General features: G+C 34.2%; 2 protein-coding genes across 2 annotated transcripts; both read left to right on the top strand.

Annotated features, from left to right (window-relative positions):
- Positions 1–2249: 2249 nt before the first annotated feature.
- LOC130951521 (putative disease resistance protein RGA1) lies at positions 2250–5578 on the top strand. Its single transcript, XM_057880191.1, has 2 exons — positions 2250–4118; positions 4221–5578. Exons 1-2 carry the CDS (start codon positions 2404–2406, stop codon positions 5437–5439), a joined length of 2934 nt encoding a protein of 977 aa, XP_057736174.1. The 5' UTR covers positions 2250–2403; the 3' UTR covers positions 5440–5578.
- A 4583-nt stretch (positions 5579–10161) lies between these two features.
- LOC130951410 (putative disease resistance protein RGA4) lies at positions 10162–13524 on the top strand. Its single transcript, XM_057880056.1, has one exon. It carries the CDS (start codon positions 10383–10385, stop codon positions 13437–13439), a length of 3057 nt encoding a protein of 1018 aa, XP_057736039.1. The 5' UTR covers positions 10162–10382; the 3' UTR covers positions 13440–13524.
- Positions 13525–18205: the final 4681 nt, after the last annotated feature.

The following is an 18205-nucleotide window of genomic DNA, read 5'->3' on the forward strand; positions in this document are numbered from 1 at the left end:
TAGAGTTGAAGTTTATTTTTGAATATGAAATAAGCTGTGTGCTTATTTTTCTCTAGGTTCTTTGAGATTAAGAGGTGCATCCTTGGCTTGGCCAACAAACGTAGATTTATGGCTACTTTTACCATAGTGGAGTTGTTAACTTCGCCAAGATTGATAACTTAAGCGGACTTTGTGTATTTGCATAATAGTAGTCAAGTTATTTTTCAATATTAGTGGAAGGACATAAAGGACAAAATCAATGTGACCAAAGATGGGTTCTTTTTATTCTGTCTCAACTCCTCTATTTGTAATATAGAAGTAGAGATGATCTAATCTCTACCAAAATGTTTACAAATGATTATTTATTCATTTTTTACTTGTGTGTTCTAAGTTATACTTTTGCTAATATTCACATGTAAGTAGCAATATGTTTACAAATTTTCTATACGTTGTTAATTGTCCATATTATTCTTGATGCTTCATAGTTCAATTCACAGTTAGAACTCATCAGAGTAAACAAAGCCTCCAAAAATATTCAAGTTCTATACGAAGGAAAATAGAAGTATAGAACTCTGAAAAGGCTTTGGTGTATACCTTGGGAATATAGTTTATCTAATTAAAACACAAACATGCAGATAGGGACGAGAAATCTTCTATAAAATTTCAAACAATGCCAAAAAAAACATGACAGACATAAAATGATACCTATAACTAAGGAAGAATACTGCATAACTGCATATAGGTTGAAATGTTGTAATAAAGACTGCACTTACACGAAAATAAATTTATAATCTCCTTACACAGAAATAGATGTCACTCCTTTTCACATTTCAAGTTTACAGTATTCCAGATCTGATCCAATTCTCTCTCTCTCTCTCTCTTCTCTTATCCAAATTCTCAGTTTCTTACAAACCAACCTAATTTTGCACTTCTTACATAACTCCAGTATTAATATAAATTGGAACTAAAATTCAATTCTAGTTCAGAATTTCAATTCATATTGAGTTATAGTTAATCCGTATCAAACAAAAGCTCATGAACATTACTTAATTGCAATTCTCTAGTATTCAATAATTGAAATGTTTTGTTTTAGTGCCAATTTGAGTGCGTGGGACCTCCAAACGTTATCAATACACTGTGAAAATTATTGATTTGAGACACACTAATTTTTCAGTAACAAACAATCATTTCTTTCTTATGACTGGGCAACAGGACAATAATTGAAAGCAAGTATTGTGGAATGAAGAATCTCATTGAATAAAAGCACGTGAATAAATGGTAGAAGAAATGGTCCACTTATTTTTTCTTGGAGTTTTCTTTCAACTAACTGCATTTTATTTGCATTACAAGCCAATTATTTTAGTTAGTGACGGACAAACTTATGCGGTAAAAAAAATCGAGAATTTTACACGTTTTATTTTTTAACAAAGTAGATCAAGAAAAGAAAAGAAAATCATATTATCTTAAACTACTTTGCTTAACCAAAAATTTCTCACAGTATTACAGAGTAACGTTCGTAACTTGATGAAATTACATTTTGCATTTGATCATTTGCAAATTTTGATGTAGTCTTATGGGAGTAATCATTCCTGATTTAAGTGAAGGTTTCTATTAATTTCAAACACCCCCCCTTCTTTCTCTCTAATGAATAATTTTCATATTTTTCTTAGTGTCTATTTCTTTTTGGATAGATTATTATAATGCAATTTTTTTGATATAATGCAATTTGGGTCAACTAGATTTATGTATCAGTTTCGTAATGCAATTTCTACTATATGTATTGCGGGTCAAAGAACTCACTAACACAAGAATGTTGATCATGGTTACTCTCTTACTGATATATAAGCTACAAGAACAGGCTACATTTGTTTTTCTAACATTGTTTGATGTTTTCTTTTCATCTGTCTATATATAATCTTTACCTGATTCAAAATTAGTTACGTATAAATTAACTTGATCTAATTTTGCACTCTTACATAACTGCGTGCTAATATGAAATACAACAAAACTTCAATTCTAATTCAGCCTAAAAAGTTCAATTCTTATCGATTTTTAGTTAATCGTATCAAACAAAACCTGACGAGGATTACTGAATTGCAAGTTACAACTCTAATACTCAATAATTGAAATGTTCATATGGCTAAAAGAAAAAGATATCAACATACTGTGAATGAAAATTATTGATTTGAGACAAATTAAAGTAACAACACAAGGACAATAATTTCTTTCTTTTGTCTGGGCACGAGGACAATAATTGTAGGCAAGTATTGTGAAAATATCTGTTAAGAATAATGGTAGAAATTAAAAGATGGTCCACTCACTTTTCTTGGAGTTTTTTTCAACACCGAAACCATTTTGCATTACAAGACAGTTCCTATTCACAATTCATTTGTTTCCCTTTCTTCGATTGTTGCATTTCTGAAAATGGCCGAGGCCTTGCTTGGAGTTGTGCTGGAGAAATTGATCCCTTTTGTCCAGACTGAATTTGCAGCCTTATTTGGAATCAAGGAAAAGGCTGAAGAGATGTCACGCACTTTAGAACTCATCAAAGCTGTTCTTGATGATGCCGAGGAGAAACAATGGTCAAATCGTCCTCTCAAGGTGTGGCTGCAGCAGCTTAAAGATGCAATGTATGTGCTGGATGATATCCTTGATCAGTTGCCTACTGAATCCTCTCAACTTGGGTGCTTATCATCTTTGAATCCAAAGAACATGATCCATCAGTGTCATCTTCGGCACAAGTTGAATGAGATAATAGGGAGGCTGAATGGAATTGCTCAAGCTAGGAGCAACTTTGATCTGAGACAAGGTCTGAGGGGAAGGCCAGTAGATGAATGGCGCCAAACAAGCTCAACTATCGCCCTTCCTCAAGTGTACGGGAGAGATGAAGATAAAAAGCAAGTTGTGGAGTTTCTTCTTAGCCCATCGCGAAGCTCGGAGTTCCTTTCCGTCTATCCCATTGTTGGCTTAGGTGGTCTTGGGAAAACAACACTTGTTCAGCTGGTTTACAACGATCCTGAAGTAGGTAACAACTTTGATTTGAAGATTTGGGTGTGTGTTTCTGAGAATTTCACTATCAAGAGTATTTTGCGTTCCATTTTAGAAGTTACCAAAAAGGATAAGTCTGAGGTCATGGATATAGAAGTAATGGAGGTAAAAGTAAAAGAATTGCTACAAAGTAAAAAGTATTTATTGGTTTTAGATGATGTCTGGAAAAGAAGCCAAGAAATGGAATTGGGATTAACCCAAGACAAGTGGGATAAGTTAAACTCTGTATTGTCTTGTGGATCTAAAGGCTCATCCATTTTAGTATCCACTCGCGATAAACAAGTTGCAACAATTATGGGAACATGCCAAGCGCATTGTTTGTCCCGTCTTTCCGATGATGATTGTTGGTTGTTGTTTAAACTGCGCGCATTTGGAGCTGACAAAGAAGAGCGTGAAGAGCTTGTTGCAATAGGCAAGAAGATAGTCAAGAAATGTGGAGGATCACCTCTTGCAGCACTGGCATTAGGAGGTGTGATGCAATCCAGAAGCACGGAAAAAGAATGGGTTGAAGTTCAGAAAAGTGAGGTTTGGAGTTTACCAGATGAGAATGATATTATGCCTGTCTTGAGGTTAAGCTACTCTTGTTTAACGCCAACTCTAAAGCAGTGTTTTGCTTTCTGTGCCATATTTCCCAAAGATACAGAAATTAAGAAGCAAGAACTGATTTATCTTTGGATGGCTAATGGATTTATTTCATCCCGGCCGAACTTGGAGGTAGAAGAGATTGGCCACATGGTTTGGAATGAATTATACCAAAAATCATTCTTCCAAGATGGGGTGAGTGATTACTTTTCTGAAGAGATTTATTTTAAGATGCATGATTTAGTCCATGATCTTGCTCAATCAATTTCAGGGCAAGAGTGTGTATGCTTGGAGAAACAAAACCTTAATGATTCTTCAAGAAACCCCCATCATATTGGTTTTCACTCCTTGGATGCAAATCAATTCAAGAAGAGCCCCTTTGAGAAAGTTGAATCCTTGAGAACATTGTATCAACTGTATTTAAATGGATTTGAAAAATATCATTCTCTTCGGGTTTTGTGTATATCTGGTAGTAAGTTGCCATCTTTTGGGAGTTTAACTTGCTTGAGGTATTTGGAACTTTGTTATTTGGATATAAAGAGCTTGCCTGCTAGTATTTGCAATTTGCGTAGATTGGAAATCTTGAAACTAATAGGGTTGTTTAATCTTAGCCGTCTACCGAAACGCTTGACTAGGATGCAAAATCTCCGACATCTTGTCATTGATGGTTGTCATGGGCTATCCGGTATGTTTCCTGACGCTCACAACTTACGCCATCTGAGAACACTAAGTGTATACATTGTGAAATCAGAGAAAGGGCATAGTTTGGCAGAGATACGGCATTTGAATCTGGGAGGAGAGCTATGCATCGAAGGCCTAGAAAATGTTGGGAGTATATCTGAAGCTAAAAATGCAAACTTGAAGGGTAAACAAGACCTTCGACAATTGATTTTGTCATGGCGCAAAAGTGGTAAGAGCAAGTCCGTATTGGGAGCAGAAGAAGTACTTGAAGCGCTTCAACCTCACTCCACACTCAAGCTGTTGAAGATACAAGAGTATGAGGGATTACGTTGGCCAACTTGGATGCAAAACAATTCTGCTACCCATAATTTAGTTTCTCTTCGACTTGAGGAATGTCGAAAGTGCCAGCATCTTCCTCCAGTGGAAAAACTTCCATTTCTGAAGGAGCTTGTGGTAAGAGGCATGGATGAAGTGCAGTACATTGAGGAAGATGAAAGTTATGATGGTGTTGAAGCAATGCCATTCCCATCTTTGGAGAAATTGGAAGTGGAGAGATTGCCAAACGTGGAGCGGTTGATGAAACGGGAAACAACACACATGTTCCCCTCTCTTTCTACCTTAATAGTCTGCGATTGCCCTAAACTGCAATTGCCGTGCCTTCCACGTGTTAGAATTCTTAGTGTTAGGGGATGTAGCGTTGAGCAACTGAAGTCAATCTCTAATCTCAACGGTCTTTATGGACTATATCTTTATTATAGTGTCCAAGTATCGTGCTTTCCGGAAAGAATGTTGCACAACATGACCTCTCTTGCAACTCTGCAGATAAATTCTTTCAGTGAATTGAAGGAACTGCCATCTGACATCACAAAACTCACTACTTTGTTTGATCTAAGCATCAAAGAATGTGGTAAGCTGGAGTGTTTACCAGAACAGGGTTGGGAAGGCTTATCTTCACTTCGAAAACTGTCCATTGATAACTGTAAGAGTTTGGGATCCTTGCCTGATGGTGTTCGCCACTTAACTTCACTTCAATCTTTGACTATTGGAAACTGCCCAGTGTTGAAAAAGCGGTGTGAGAAAGGAACAGGGGAGGATTGGCACAAGATAGCACATGTTCCCCATGTAAAGTTTTTCATCGTTTTAAGCTGATACACTGCTTATTGATTTTTTTTTATTGTTGTGTATTTACATAATCATGGTTTTTAATTTGTATTGTATTTTATCTTCATTTGTAGTGTTCTTTCAAATTACAGAACCAATCTATTTATATTATTATTATATAAAAATTAATGCCAATTTTTTATACAATAAGTTTAAACCATGTTTCTTTTTTTAACAATGCCACGTTATCAATTTTAATTATTTGATAAAAATTAAAAATTAACCAATCAACTTTTAATAAAATATTTTAAAAAAAATAAAAATTAAAACCATAACTCTCATAATTAATTAAGTTGTTACATATTATTATTCAATAGAAATATAAAATATGAATTAAATATAATAAATATTTACATTAAAAATATCATAATAATAATATTATCATAATAAATTTTAAGTTACAAAATATTCAAATTTTATATTATTTGACCTAGTTATATAGCATATATAAAATTCTACCATTATTACTTTATTTCAGAAATTCGTGGTTTGTTGATAAAAAATTGATGGTTTCAGTGGCTAAGAGAAGGGGGGGTTGAATCTTAGCCCCCTTTTTCGAAGCTAACACTTGCTGACCTTCAGAAGAGACTTTTCTGTTTTTGCTCGTCACTGGATACGAGCAACTCGGTTTTGTCTCGTCCCTTGCCACGAGACTTTTTGTTTTGTCTCGTCACTTGACACGAGATAATTCTGGCTTTTGCTCCTGAGTAGTAGAAAACAGAAATGAAGTAGAAGGAGAAGAAGATTGCACCAAGATATATCCTGGTTCGGCTGCTAAGTGCAGTGCAGCCTACATCCAGTCTCCATCACAAATATGATGGAATTTCACTATAATCAATCTGATTACAACTTGTAAAGTGCTAACCCAACTTACAAGGGGATTCCCACAGAATCATGATACACAACATAGATGAACAAAGGACCTCTAAGACATCTATGGCTTTTCTTTCAATTTTGCACTCTCTGCCTTTTTCCGCTCTATGGCTTTTTCATTACAAACCTCACTGTTTGCCTTTTACCATGAGACTCAAGACATGACAAAATTAAACAGAAAAATACTAAACAGAATACATTGAAGGAGAAGAGAAATACTGTTAGCTCAGGTAGCTCTGAGAACTCTGTGCCTTGCACTCTCAAATTTTCTCCTTGCTTCAAACAGTGGTTGTTCCCCCTTTTTAAAGAAGAGGAAAGCCTCCACACTTGAAGCCAAAACCGAACCAACTTCTTCCTCCTTCAACAATCACAGAACCGGTTCGGCCACTCAGAGAGAGAAGAGATAACCATGCATTAACCAACATGCAATTACCTCTAGTCCTTTCTTGATCATCACCCTTCATCAATCCGGGCTCTCCATCCTTGGCTTCCTCTCCAAGATGGATTTCTGGCCCTTGATGCCTCATGATGATGATGACTTCATCTGCTTCAATCTCTGCCTCCAACCATCACTTCGCCACTCTAGCTACTCCCTGTGGTGGTTGATCAGAATCGAAGACAAGCCATGCTTCAAGAATCTCTCCTCTTGGCCGAATCTTCTTCTTTCCTTTTTGAGCATGAAAGGCTCAAGATAGCTTCACCAAATCTAACCACATTTGGTAAGCATCTTAGCCACAGCTCATCTTTCTTTTGGTATGTTTTCTTGCCATCATTAGCTTGATGGTCTTGATGCATGCAACTCTTTCTTTTTCTTCGTTGAAGAGCACGGCGTCCATGGTTTACTGGACAAAGACCAAAGAGAGAAGAAGAAAGAGATGAGAGAGAAATAAAGAATCTGAAAGAAAAGCAATGTAGAGTGGTTAAAACATTAATTTGTAATAGCTTGCTTTTACTTCCCTATAGAGTGGCGTGTTTGACATAATAGCCATCAATCAATTCAGCTGACTTTTCTCTCTCATGTTCCCCATGCATTAATTAACAATGTAATAGATTTTGAAATCCATCACATGGTTAACACTTGGTTCCGTTGGAAGCACTTGGCTTTCATTTCTCTTTGGTTTCGGACCAAGCTTGAAAACATTCATCATTTGTGAGACTTGGGCTTGTAGTAATGAGATAAAAGCTGGCCCAATTGATAAGCATTTGCTTTCCTGATGAGTTGTGTAGCGGACCAAGCATAGGAAGCAAACAATAAAGCATTTGTTTGGGCTTGCAACATTAATATTTATTCTGGCCCATTAATATAAAATTTCAGCCTCATAATATAAAGCATGCAACAAGGCTAATTGTTGGGCTTAAGTCAGAAACTCATTCCTCGGCCCATCATGAAACCTGCAACAAAATTATTAATCAAAATATGTTAAATGAAAATCAGATTAATAATTTTGTAATTAATTATTTTTAATAATATTTAGTCATCACAAATATTAATTTAGAGTTTTCCAAGCTCATCAAAAATATTTACACCAACAAATAAATAGGAGTCTATCTACTTAAAAATAATTTTATTAGATTATTAGAATATTTAATCCATTTTTATAACAAATTTACAAAAAAAACACTCTTATTCCTTTACTATTTATATTTTTTATTATTTTATAATATTTTACAAATAATTATATTTTAAGATCCTTATAATTATACCTTATAATTAAACTTATTTTAATATGCTATTGGTTATTGTTTTTGTAATACTAAACAAATTAAATATTAACAATTTTATTTGTTAATTTTTACTATGATTTACTAACACCGTAAGAAACATCTCTTCGCATAATTATAAGAAAAATATGACAAACAAATTTAAACATTTAATTTGTTATAAAAAGAAAAGTTTATACTATAAAATTTTGAAAATAAAAAATACAAATAATTTATATAGACTAATTAAAGGTACAATAAAAGTATATTTTTTACTTACAATAGTTGGGAACGAAATCAAAGAATTAATTTTGATCATTTTTAATATTATTTTAAATTTGTATCACTTAAGACATTGTCTGATAGAATAAGTTAAAAAATATTAAAAAATATTTTTACTTTATGCTATTTAAATTATTCTTATTAAAAATAACTTATTTAATATATACACACACAATAAATAATCTAAAATTTTTTATTCTTATTATTATATATATCATTGAAAAACTATATGCACTAGAAGAAGAACAAGTAGATGCCAAAAGAAAACCCACAAAAAAATAAAAAAATAAAATTTTTGTGCTACAACATAAAAAATTATTATAAATTCAAATTATAAAAAAATTCATCAAATTATACTTATCATAAAAAATTCTATTAAATTATAAATTACTAACTCAACAATTATTACAGATTTAAAATTAAATTAAAAATTTCAGATCAAAATACTACAACAACTTTTGATTAGCAATATGATTATCAAAATGAAATATTTTAGCCAATAGCATCCTCTACTATTTTCCATATGATAACATAAAATGAGAATGTATTGTTTTGGCCATGCAGAAAAAGAAAATGATCAAATCATAGAAATTGGAATTGACCCTTTTAGTAGTCCTTTTTGTGAAACTTTCACTTACCAGCATTTCTTCTGGTAGTGCTAAATTTGTTTCCTTGATTGATCTTATGCTAATTGGTTTCCTAAGAAAAACTTCTAAAACATTGGTTTTTTTTTTTTTTAATTGCAAATTTTCTGTTATACGTCTCTAATTCTCCATATTATTCTTGATGCTTTATAGTTCAATTCACAATTAGAGCTCATCAGAGTAAACAAAGCCTCCAAAAATATTCAGGTTCTATACTAAGGAAAATAGAAGTACAGAACTCGAAAAGGCTTTGGTGTATACCTGGGAATATACTTTATCTGATCAAAACTCAAACATCCAGCTAGGGACGAGAAATCATTTATAAAATTTCAAACAATGCCAAAAAAACATGACAGACATAAAATGGTACCAAAAACTAAGGAAGAATACTAATGCAGTATAGGTTGAAGTGTTTAGTAAAGTTGGTGCATACATGAAAATAAATTTATAATCTCCTTACACAGAAATGGATGTCACTCCTGAAAATCTTAAAAACTAATAAAGGTTATAATTCCTTGTTTAAGTGAATATTCATCATCATTTTCAAACTTTTGTTCACCCTAATATGTGAATAATTTTCATATGCTTGTTTCTTAGTGCCTTTCAACTAGATGTGTGCATCAATTTTCTAATATAATTTTTACTATATGTATTGCGGGTCAAAGAGTTCACAATAACATAACAATGTTGATTATGGTTACTGTCTTACAGATATATAACCTACGAAGAAGAACATACTGTATTTGTTTTCTAAAATTTAATTCTAATTCAGCATTAAAAAAAGTTCAATTCTTATTGATTTTTAGTTAATCCGTGTCCAACAAAAGCTCAAGAGGGTTACTTAATTCCAATTCTCTAGTGTTCAATAATTGAAGTGTTCTTGTGCCTTTTTGAGTGCGTGGGACCTCCAAACTGTATCAATATACTCAGAAAATTATTAATTTGAGACACAAAAATTTGAGTAGTTAATTAAAGTAACAGGACAAGATCAGACAAGCAGAGACAATAATTTCTTTCTTTTGACTGTGCACCAGGACAATAATTGAGAGAAAGTAATGTGGAATGAAGAATCTCATTGAATAAAAGCATATGAGTAAATGGTAGACAGCTATAGACAGGACCTCCGAAAGAAAAAGATATCACCATACTGTAAGAATTTATTGATTTGAGACAAATTAAAGTAACAACACAAGGACAATAATTTCTCTCTTTTGATTGCAGGCAAGTATTGTGAAAATAAATGGTAAAAATTAAAAGATGTCCCACTGACTTTACTTGGAGTTTACTTCCAACACCAACAGCATTTTGCTATTCACAATTCATTTGTTTCCTACAGCCATCTCCACTCATCAAAGCAAAACCAATCTCTCATCTTTCTCTTCCTTTCTTTCTTTCCTTTTTTTTTCCCCTTCATTTGTTGCATTTCTGAAAATGGCTGAGGCCTTGCTTGAAATTGTGCTGACGAACTTGTTCCCTTTGGTCCAGAGTGAATTTGCAGCCTTTTTTGGAATCAAGGAAAAGGCTGAAGAGCTATCAAAAAATTTAGAACTGATCAAAGCTTTTCTTGATGATGCCGAGGAGAAACAATGGTCAGATCGTTCACTGAAGGTGTGGCTGCAGCAGCTTAAAGATGCAATGTACGAGATGGATGACATCCTTGATCAGTTGCCTACTGAATCCTCTCAACTTGGGTGCTTAACTTCTTTGAACCCAAAGAAGGTGATTCATCAGCGTGAGCTTGGGAAGAAGTTGAATGAGATAATAGGGAGGTTGGATCGAATTGCTCAACGTAGGAGCAACTTTGATCTTAGACAAGTTGTGAGGGAAAGGCCAAGTGAAGCAGCTGAATGGCGCCAAACAAGCTCAACTATCGCCCTTCCTCAAGTGTACGGACGAGATGAAGATAAAGCGAGAGTTGTGGAGTTTCTTCTTAGCCCATCACGAAGCTTTGAGTTCCTTTCCGTCTATCCCATTGTTGGATTAGGTGGTCTTGGAAAAACAACCCTTGTTCAGCTGGTCTACAACGATCAACAAGTAGGTAACAATTTCGATTTGAAGATTTGGGTGTGTGTTTCTGAGAATTTCACTATCAAGAGTATCTTGCGTTCCATTTTAGAAGCTATCAAAAAGGATAAGTCTGAGGTTTTGGATTTGGAAGTAATGGAGGAAAAAGTGAAAGAATTGCTGCAAAGTAAAAAGTATTTGTTGGTTTTAGATGATGTCTGGAAAAGAAACCAAGAAATGGAATTGGGATTAACCCAAGACAAATGGGATAAATTAAGATCCGTGTTGTCTTGTGGATCTAAAGGCTCCTCCATTTTAGTATCCACTCGCGATAATCATGTTGCAACAATTATGGGAACATGCCAACCTCATCATTTGTCCCGTCTATCCGATGATGATTGCTGGTCCCTGTTTAAACTGCGTGCATTTGGAGCTGACAAAGAAGAGCGTGCAGAGCTTGTAGCAATAGGCAAGGAAATAGTCAAGAAATGTGGAGGATCACCTCTTGCAGCACTGGCTTTAGGAGGTTTGATGCAATCCAGAAGCACGGAAAAGGAATGGCTTGAAGTTCAGAAAAGTAAGCTTTGGAGTTTACCGGATGAGAATGATATTATGGCTGTCTTGAGATTAAGCTACTCTTGTTTAACGCCAACTCAAAAGCAGTGTTTTTCTTTCTGTGCCATATTTCCCAAAGATGCAGAAATCATGAAGCAGGAATTGATTTATCTTTGGATGGCTAATGGATTTATTTCATCACGGCCAGACTTGGAGGTGGAGGAGGTTGGCAACATGGTTTGGAAAGAATTATACCAAAAATCATTGTTCCAAGATGTTAGGAGTGATGATTTTTCTGGCGAGATTTATTTCAAGATGCATGATTTAGTCCACGATCTTGCTCAATCAATTTCAGGGCAAGAGTGTATATGCTTGGAGAAACAAGACCTTAATGATTCTTCAATAAACCCCCGTCATGTTGTTTTTCACGGTATTGATAAAGAACAATTCAAGAAGAGAGCCTTTGAAAAAGCTGAATCCGTGCGGACATTGTATCAACTGAATTCAGATGAATTTCCCTTCACCTCTAGATTGATTCCAACAAATAATTCGCTTCGAGTTTTGTGCATATATAGTAGAAAGATACCATCATTTGGGAGTTTAAGTTGCTTGAGGTATTTGGAACTTCGTGATTTGGATATAAAGAGCTTGCCTGCTAGTATTTGCAATTTGCGTAGACTGGAAATCTTGAAACTAAAAAAATTGTCGAGTCTTCGCCGTCTACCGAAACACTTGACAAGGATGCAAAATCTCCGACATCTTGTCATTGATGATTGTTATCGGCTATCTGAAATGTGTCCAGACATTCACAAACTATGTGAATTGAGAACACTAGGTGTATACGTTGTGAAATCAGAGAAAGGGCATAGTTTGGCAGAGCTACGTGGTTTGAATCTGGGAGGAAAGCTAAGAATCTCAGGCCTAGGAAATGTTGGGAGTATATCTGAAGATGAAAATGCCAACTTGAAGGGTAAACAAGACCTTCGAGAATTGATTTTGTCATGGAGCAATAGTGGTAAGAGGAAGTCGGTAGTGGGAGCAGAAGAAGTACTTGAAGCGCTTCAACCTCACTCCACACTCAAGCTGTTGAGGATACAATTCTATAAGGGATTACATTGGCCAACTTGGATGGGAAACAATTCTGCTACCCACAATTTAGTTTCTCTTCAACTTGACTATTGTGGAATGTGCGGGCATCTTCCTCCAGTGGGAAAACTTCCAGTTCTGAAGAAGCTTTTTGTAAGTGGCATGGATGATGTGCAGTACATTGAGGAAGATGAAAGTTATGATGGTGTTGAAGCAATACCATTCCCATCTTTGGAGGAATTGCGATTGGAGAGATTGCCAAACGCGGAGCGATTCATGAAACGGGAAACAACACACATGTTCCCCTCTCTTTCTATCCTCTATATCGAAGATTGCCCTAAACTGCAATTGCCGTGCCTTCCAAGTGTTAAGGTCCTCAATGTTTTGTATTGTAGCAATGAGCAACTGAAGTCAATCTCTAATCTCAACGCTCTTAATGCACTATGTCTTAATCTAAATGATCAAGTGTGGTGCTTCCCAGAAGGAATGATGAACAACATGACCTCTCTTGCATCTCTGCATATATATTCTTTCAGAGAATTGAAGGAACTGCCATCTGACATCACAAAACTCACTGCTTTGTCTCATCTACGCATCAGTAACTGTGGTAAGCTGGAGTGTCTACCAGAACAAGGTTGGGAGGGCTTATCTTCACTTCGACAATTGTCAATTATTGAGTGTAAGAGTTTGGGATCCTTGCCTGATGGTTTCCGGCACTTAACTTCACTTCAATATTTGAATATTGGTGGCTGCCGAATGTTGAAAGAGCGGTGTAAGCAAGGAACAGGGGAGGATTGGCACAAGATAGCACATGTTCCCCATGTAGAGCTTCATGCTTTTTAGTTTATACACAGCTTATTCATTATTTTCTTTTCATTTTGTTGTGTATTTGCATAATCATGGTTTTAATATCTTGTATTCTATTTTATCTTCATTTGTACTATTCTTTCATATTACACAGCTTATTCTTGATGCTTCTTATATACTTCAATTCCTACTATAATTAAGTCAGTAACAAGTCAAGTCATTCTTAGCATCTACAAATAGAATTACAAGTCATTCACAGCACTGCAATATATAAATGTTCTCTTCAATTTTATACTTTTTTTTATTCTGTCCATTGAAGCCACAACTAAGTTGTCCCTTTTTCTTTATACATATTAACATTATGATTTATTAATAATACAAGAGAATCACTTCCTCTAAATCTGGAATTTCAATAAGCTAGGGATATTTTGATTCATTTTTCTTATCCTACCAAACAAAGAAATTCAAGCCATCTATCGGTAACTCTATAATAGTATTTTTTTTTTTTGTGACTGTTTTATAATAGTATTAGAGATGTGAGGACTATTATTTAGTATTTAAATTTAAATACGATACTTCATATTCAAATAAAATATATAATAAATTTATTTTACACACATATTTTATATATAAAAAACTTAAATATATTATATGCTAACACATCATTAAGAATATTTACTTTTTAATTTTTGGTCAAAGGATTAAAGATCAATTGTACACTCCGTTAACAAATAATTTTAAAGAATATGAAAATAGCCATGATTTCTAAAGCTCAAATTTTATTCTTTTTTTAGTTTCGAGTCTATTATCTTTCGTAAAAAAAGAAAAAAAAACTTCTATTCTTGTATATAGAATTTAACAAAATAATCCCCTGATAAATTAATAACCTCACACTTTCACGGTTTCACACTTTATAATCACACTCATCTCATAATACAATTCAAATATTGAGTTTCTTCTCAATAATTAATAGGACAAACATTTATGGGTGCATGCACAAAAAGAATCTCTGCAATCTGCACCAGCTGTGAAACCATATTTGATGATGCAATCTACGATACAATAATAGGAGTTTCCATCTTTGCAACTTCCGTCATACCAAACATCTTCACACCTCTCATCTCCAACCACTTGAATTGTCATTAACACCCCTACATAGTATCAATATATTTTATATTTTAATAGGTTATATTATATAGAACTTGGAAATGATTATATATATAAAATTTTAATTGAACTAATACTAAATATTGGAGGAGTAAATTTCATTTTTAGTTTTAAATTTCTATTTATAACATATAATCTTATAAATATACTTGTAGAACTCAAAGTGAAATGAAATTAAAACTAGCATTAGAGATGCTCTAAGAAATTTTCAGGAAAACATTATGCAAACAATTTTCATTGTCTCACTTTATTTAAATAGTCATTTAAGAACGAAAGAATTATAAAACTTAGAAGTATGTATCAATTAGTATCAATGAAAGATTAATTAACGAAGCTATGCAATTTGTTATGTTCAACAACCACAACCTAAGCTATGAAAGGTTATAACGAAGAATTTGCCCCGCTTGGTATTTATAAAAGGTTAATAATGGTAGACATTGTTGTTACTCCTTTAATATATCCATGAAGAATTGTCTTTTTAATATTTATATTAGTATGCATAGTAAAAAAAAAGGGATATTGTTGACGTACTATTTAAGAGTGATAAGAATAAAATACACAATTTTCTACTTGTAAGAATTAAAGGAGCAATAATATTTACTCACAACAAGTATTAACACCAGCACAATAATACATAATAGCAGCGGAAAAATCATATAAACCAGAAATTAGAGACAAGCCAACACACCAAGATTTTTTGTAATAACCAGAAAAAAAATTAATTAAACAACAGATGAGACTGTGGGATCCACCCTAGATATTTTCTTCTTTCTCTAACTCTAGCCCCACCCTCACTCACCTCACACCCTCTCCCTCACGGCACACACAGACTTAAGGAAAAAAAGAAAGAAAGAAAAGGGAAAGAGAGAAGAGGGGAGACCGTGAGAAGAGAAGCGAGGAGGAAAGAGAGAGCTGTCCACGCTGAAACACCATGCGAGGAGAAAGAGAGCCGCGCCTCGTCATCGTCGGCCTGGAGCTCGCCCTTCGTGTTCCGTCGCGTCGCGGCTAGCCGCCAACCGCGTCCAGCTCACCGCCGTCGCATCGCCATCAGAGGCCAGAACCGAGTGAGATGCGTCTGAGAGAGGGGACGAGCGCGAGAGAGGAGACAAGCGCGAGAGAGGAGACGAGGAAGAAGGACTACCGCCGTTTTGCCTTACTACCGTCAAACTGCTACAGCTGCCGCGCTTTGTCTCTGTCGCCGCTGAGCCTCAACTGCCGCCATGCCAAGTAGCCATCACTAAGGAGAGCACGGGGAGAGAGAAGGGAGAGACTTCGCGAAAGGGAAAGGAGAATACGACAGAACTCATCGCCGGGAAGAGGGGTAACAGTGGTGTGTTGCCGCTGCTGCTGCTGTTGCTGGGGAAGGAGGTCACCTTCGAGCTGCGCGCCACCGTCAGAGCCATTCCTTGCTGGCGCTGTTGTTGGTCCTATACTTCCGGTTTAAGCATCTTATCGGAGCTAATGTCGCCATCCCCATTGTAGTTTCTGGAAAAACGCCGCCGAATAGTGCTTTTGTTTTGGTCTAGGTCATTTTCTTAAACTTGCATCGTTTCCACTTTTACTCTGCTACTATTCCATTTATGCTACCTTGTTTCCATTCTGTTTCAGCCGTTGTAGCTGTGACTATTACAAAGTTGTTGCTGCGGGATTAGTTGGAGTTGTTGCTACTGCCTCGGTCTAAATTCTACGTCCTTTCGATCCATTCTATTCCAACCATCTTCACCCTTTTAATTTGGCACTCCGGTTTCAGTTTCTTCGGTCCCTTAGGAACAAGTTGTGAGTACGCTTTACATTTATAATTGTTTGGCTTTACGTCTATAATTAATTGGATATACGGTGCTTGAACTTAGTTATACTTACAAAGATTATTATCAAATGATTTTAAATTAGTTTTACTAATTGATTTATTAGAACTAAATGCTTATCCTTGTTAAACTTATTTTAAATGCACATGAGACTATATATTTTTATGAGACTATATGTATGTTTGAAGAAGTTTTATATAATTTTAAAGCATTTGATTTTATTCGAATATGTATTTTTGAAGTATTGAAATTTTGTTAGTACTCACTTATTTTGGAATTGTGAAATATTTTGGAATGTCTTAAGATTGAGAAAATATGATTGAATATGATTTGGATGAGAAATTATTATCTAATTTGATTTGATTCGATACCTTATATATTTGAAAAACCAAAGATTTGTTGTGTTTGAAGTTATATGTTTTGAATTGGTTTGGGAGGCTCGTATTAGAAAACCGTAGTTAACGGCGGTTATGACGTTAACCTAGATGAATTTGGCTCAGACCTCAGCTAGTAGGGGCGTTGCTAGCCTAACGTGTAGGTCACACGTTGGATCTGTTATTCCGTACGGACACACTAGAAGAAAGGGCTACCCATAGAGGTGGAGCTACCCAAATGTGGACTTTTGATTTGATTTTTATATGAGAAATCCCTTATTGATTCACTTATTATTATGAATTATTATTTTCTAATTAAAATTATTTTGATATAATGTTTATATGGTCTCATGTCGATTATAAATGTATTGTCTAATCACTGAGTTGTAAAACTCACCCCATTTTTCTAAAAATATTTTTCAGGAACAATTCATTGTCTATGTGAGACTTTTTATTCAAGAAGTAACGATTTACAATGAGTACTTATTCTTGACGAGTTCCTAAATGTATATGCTCCATATGACACAGGTAGGGTCCAACCATTCTTAATTATTTTAATTTTTGTTAAAAATGTATAATTATTTATTTTAGGACTTATAAAATATTTATAACTTTCTTATTCAATTTATATTTGAGTATGTTAGGCTTCACTATGATGAAAAATAAAGTACAAAACGTGCAACAAGAACAAGAAGATGAAAATACCACAAAAACAAAACTACTATGACACCACATCCAACTCAAAACCTTAAAGTAGCAAGTTAATGGGTCTCTCATCTTATAAACTCCTCACTCTTTCTTGCTTTCTTTGATGTGGGACTAACTTCAACACTTCTCACACTTACAACACTAACAAAGAATACTTTTTGAAAATAGTAAAATGACATTTTATTTAAAAGGTAAGATTTTAAAATTTTCAATAATATTAAATACATATTATGCTTTTAACCTCTTTTTCATATCTTTTAAACAACTCTTTTAAAAATGTCATTTTCATATCTCATACATTTTTATGTCTATGATTTATCATTCATTGCAAATTTAATTTATTAAACTAAATTTTTGTGATTTATTTTTCTTACTATACAAAAAGTTTATACGTGACTACCTGTGCATCAAGATATAGAATAAAGAAACAAAATATCAATTAAATTCTAAAATTACTTTATCCGTGAAATGAGTTGATAATATAACTTTAGTAAACATTTTTTTTTCACTTGTGTATTTTGGTTTTAAGGTTCCTGCTTCTTTCATATCCCCATGCATGTTCTGATGATGTCTTTGGAAATTAATTTGGAGAATGAATAATTTTTCGAAGATCAATTTGACAATCTATTCTATAAATTTTGTACCATTCAAAGATATTATATAGTCTTTAGATAGTTTATAAATATACATAAGATTCGAATGATATACTACATTTGTTTTTCTAACATAGTTTAAAGTTCTTAAAATA

The sequence above is a fragment of the Arachis stenosperma genome, chromosome 9, assembly GCF_014773155.1.
Source record: "Arachis stenosperma cultivar V10309 chromosome 9, arast.V10309.gnm1.PFL2, whole genome shotgun sequence".
Lineage (NCBI taxonomy): Eukaryota > Viridiplantae > Streptophyta > Magnoliopsida > Fabales > Fabaceae > Arachis > Arachis stenosperma.